Consider the following 4,045-nt stretch of genomic DNA (forward strand, 5'->3'; position numbering starts at 1 on the left):
AAATCACCTAATTAGTCCATTTCCGGTTGTCCGTCCGTCCGTCCGTCCGTCTGTGGACACGATAACTCAAAAACGAAAAAAGATATCGAGCTGAAATTTTTACAGCGTACTCAGGACGTAAAAGGACAGGTCAAGTTCGTAAATGAGCATCATGGGTCAATTGGGTCTTGGGTCCGTAGGGCCCATCTTTTAAACCATTAGAGATAGAACAAAAGTTTAAATGTAAAAAATGTTCCTTATCAAAAATTAAACAACTTTTGTTTGAAACATTTTTTCGTAAACATCACTGTTTACCCACGAGGGCGTTAATTAGGTGCAAATTTTATAGTATATATTAATATAGGAATATCAGTTGCGTGTGTGTGTGTGTATTTAAAAGTGATTATCTTTTGTTATTTACGTGACGTCAAAAAAAAACAAACGAGTGCGCATCAACATGTATGTGTGTGTAATGTGTGTAATGAGAGTAATTAACACTGTCTATACATGGTATTTCAACAATTAACTCAGTCAATTGTTTGTTTTCACTTGTTTTTCGATGATTCTTCATTTGCTAAGTAAATTATTAATTTGCTCAAGGGCATAACGTAAATTACGTGCTAAATGAACGCTACATCCATGCTCCTCGATGGTTTGGAAACGATACGTACGGAAGTTCTTTTCATTATCGATGTATGTGACGGCTGACATTAATGGACACATTATTATTTTTGTATGATCCAAGAAATTCACCTAAACACCAAAAAAAGAATAGTACAATTGAATTAAATATCTAAAAGGAACAAAATTAATGCATTTTTGAAATTTTCCACAATTATCGACCTCTCAAGGTCGAAAAAAAGTAGTTTTTTTTCGACTTTCTAGTCTAAGTTGACCGAAATACGCCAATTTTAAAATATCCATTACAAAGTATCCATCTTGTAAACCGTTCAAGATAGAATAAAAGTTTAAAAGTAAAAGTTGTTCTTTATACAAAAAATAACAATTTTTATTTGAAGCATTCTTACGTAAACATCACTGTTTACTCGTGAGGACGCAACTTAGGAGAAAACTTTGGTGTCTATTTTTACCAAAATTATCCGACAGAAAATTCAATAACAACCCCAAAACTAGGGAAAATGAACCAAAAGATTGGTAAATGAGATTTACCTGAACAGTTCCATTTGTGAGATGCATAACTACAGCGGATTCAGTGCTACACCATTGATGTAAATGTGGTATTCGTGACAATGAATCAGATTCTTTAACTTTGATCTGTGCTCCAGCTTTCATTAAATGTTCACGCATGTATCGATGGAAATATGATAATAATTTCATTTTCTTCTTCAAATATGCTGGATAATCGTCCACCGTCATGTAATGTTCAACGCCATCTTTATCAATGTAATGAACATTCCTAAACAAAAACAAAACACAAACTATTAATAAAATTAACAAAGAACACTCTCCATTAAATTATCTTTCAAACGAAACAATCAAATGTCAAAATTGGTTCACCCGTTTAGGAGCTACGATGACACAGACAAACAGACAGATACACACACAAACACCTCATTTTGTAGTTTGGGGGGTTAAAAATAAAATACTTACAATCCATTGGCCAACATAATTAATTTAGTGGTATCGTTGTACATAACTCCAACACCTTCGTCGCACAACTGATACCCAAAACCATGTTTATCAGAATAATCAAGCCATTTGGATACCCAGACGACTGGTTGCGCTGCTGGATCTGTTATATCATCACCAAAGTTGCCATGTTCACGACCTGGTTTTGTTAACAACAACTTTGTTAATTGTTCTTTCAACGCACGTAGATTCTTCTGGTAATCTTCGGACGATTCAATCGGTCGACCATTCGATGTAATTGAATTGTTTTGCATTGGTTTTCGTGGTGAATCCACAATCATTTGATGTTCGGCACTGTTCATTTCACCCAGTGGTCGACGTGCCAACGCTTGTTTGTGTTGTGCCTCGATGTGATGTGTTATCCGAGCCTGGACACACACTAATAAAACAAATAATCTTTAACAAAATGAAAATAAATTGTATTAATTGTACAGCACATTATTTGTATAAAATTTGTTAATTATTTTTAATAAATATTTTAAACTTTAAACGTTAAGTGATGTTTGTAATTAGTTTTCATTCTTCCTATCTAGTTAACAATTTTACAGGCAGTTTTATTTGTTATTAATATGGTAATTTGAATTTTAGAGAAATAAAGACGCAAGTTCTTTATTTAATATTGTATTTAATGAACACATGTAATTACATAAATTATAACATAACTCTGTATTCTCAAGTTGAACAGAACATTTGATTAATTAATAATAATTATATAAGAAAATAATATGTCATCTCATGACATGTCCTCCATCTTAGGTTATCGTTCATACACACTTATTGTATAAGGGTGCCTCCTAAAGTTTACACAACAGTGCACACAAATACACTGAGCGTACTGTGCACACTGGCAGAGCGAGCGAGTGAGCGAATGAGCGAGTAATGATTGAGTTTATTATTTCTAACAGTTATTAAAATGGGCCAACTCCGTGTAGTATATAAAAATTGCGGGCACGATGTTCATTTTCGCTTGTCTCCGGAACCACACAACCGATTTCAATGAAATTTTATAGATGTATTTTTTTTTTGAGATATAATAGTTTTTATCCTGGTTAGTTAACGAAAATTGTTTTTATATGAAAAGTGACTGTTTTGCCAATATTTTATAGAAATTGTCACCGTTTAGCAGACAACTTTTTTACCAGGGTATGTAAAATGTGTATTGCTGAAATGATTTAAAAAATAAAAAAACAAAGTTAAAAATAAAGAAAGTTTTAATTTAAAACGTCCCAAAACAATATAAATTATTAAATATCCAATGTAAGGGAATATTTTTAAAAAAATATTTTACAATTGACAATGAATAATATACAATGAATTAGATATCTTTCGTTTACGTCTTTTGAAACAAAATCAGTGATTCTTAACCTAAATTTTTCTGACTGTTAAATAATACAATTATTTAAACAATACAGCAAAATCAGATTGATCTTTTCCCTCGGATTTCTTATCAAAAATGAGCGATGTGTAACTATTTTCATTTCTCACAAGAACTTATTTACATTTCAATGATTTTCGGTAACAAATCCGAGAAACCATACAATCAACAACGAAAATTAAATCCGGCTCGAAGTACCAAATTATAAAAAGTTGCAAGGAAAGTAAACGGTTTGGTACTTGCCTAATTTTCACTATTGTTTTAGTGTTCACCTTCTTGCCTGGCCGTAGTTTTAAACGTAAAGAATCACTGAGATCTTCACATCATCATACATCATTTAATTTTAGCTACTCACATAATGATAATTTTAATTAGTTGATAATAATTAATAATATAGATAAACATAAATATATTATTTATTTTTTTTTTTTTGTGTAAATTAACTTACACAACAAATGCAATATTTAATTTTAATTATAATTTTTTATTTTTTTTATTTAATAAAATCATCTGAATGTCAGACAATATATTTTAATTATGTTAAAATCAATTTAATTCAATTTATTAATATTAATTTATAAATTTCTACAATTTTTTGTTTTGTTTTTACTATTTACAATTGTTCTAATTTTTTATATAAGTAAAATTGATAAAATTTCTTTATTGTAATTATTAGATCGATAAAAACTTGAAGAAAAAATATATTTTTGACAATTTTGGAACAAGAAATGTAGATAAAAGTAAATAACTAAGCTCTTTGATTTTAAAATTGCCGCCATCCAGGATGAAGAAAGGAAATAGGGAATATTCATGTATTTTTTTATATTTTCAATTCATTGTTTACACCGTTATAACAAAGTAAAAAATATAAATACTGCTTAAAAATGCTGTAATTAAGTGTAAACAAATATTTAAAATATATTATAATTTTGAGATATTTAAACGCAGTTTTTTGGCGCTATCTGTTCATGACGTATAAGTACGTGATCTGTCAATTGGTAACAGTTCAATTTATAATTTACAATTTAAAAAATGAATTTG

The 4,045-nt window shown here is 29.7% G+C and overlaps 1 protein-coding gene across 2 annotated transcripts; it reads right to left on the minus strand.

Moving 5' to 3' along the window:
* Positions 1–540: 540 nt before the first annotated feature.
* On the minus strand, positions 541–2,382 carry LOC123305827 (serine/threonine-protein kinase polo-like). Of its 2 annotated transcripts, XM_044887664.1 has the most exons (4): positions 2,276–2,382; positions 1,591–2,008; positions 1,150–1,396; positions 541–732 (listed from the first exon to the last, which is right to left on the minus strand). In XM_044887664.1, exons 2-4 carry the CDS (start codon positions 1,929–1,931, stop codon positions 547–549), a joined length of 774 nt encoding a protein of 257 aa, XP_044743599.1. In that variant the 5' UTR covers positions 1,932–2,008; positions 2,276–2,382; the 3' UTR covers positions 541–546. The 2 variants fall into 2 exon arrangements, with proteins under 2 accessions (XP_044743599.1, XP_044743598.1); XM_044887663.1 differs by lacking the exon at positions 2,276–2,382 and having other exon boundaries at positions 1,591–2,259.
* Positions 2,383–4,045: the final 1,663 nt, after the last annotated feature.

The sequence above is a fragment of the Chrysoperla carnea genome, chromosome 1 (assembly GCF_905475395.1).
Source record: "Chrysoperla carnea chromosome 1, inChrCarn1.1, whole genome shotgun sequence".
In the NCBI taxonomy this organism is placed as follows: Eukaryota; Metazoa; Arthropoda; class Insecta; order Neuroptera; family Chrysopidae; genus Chrysoperla; species Chrysoperla carnea.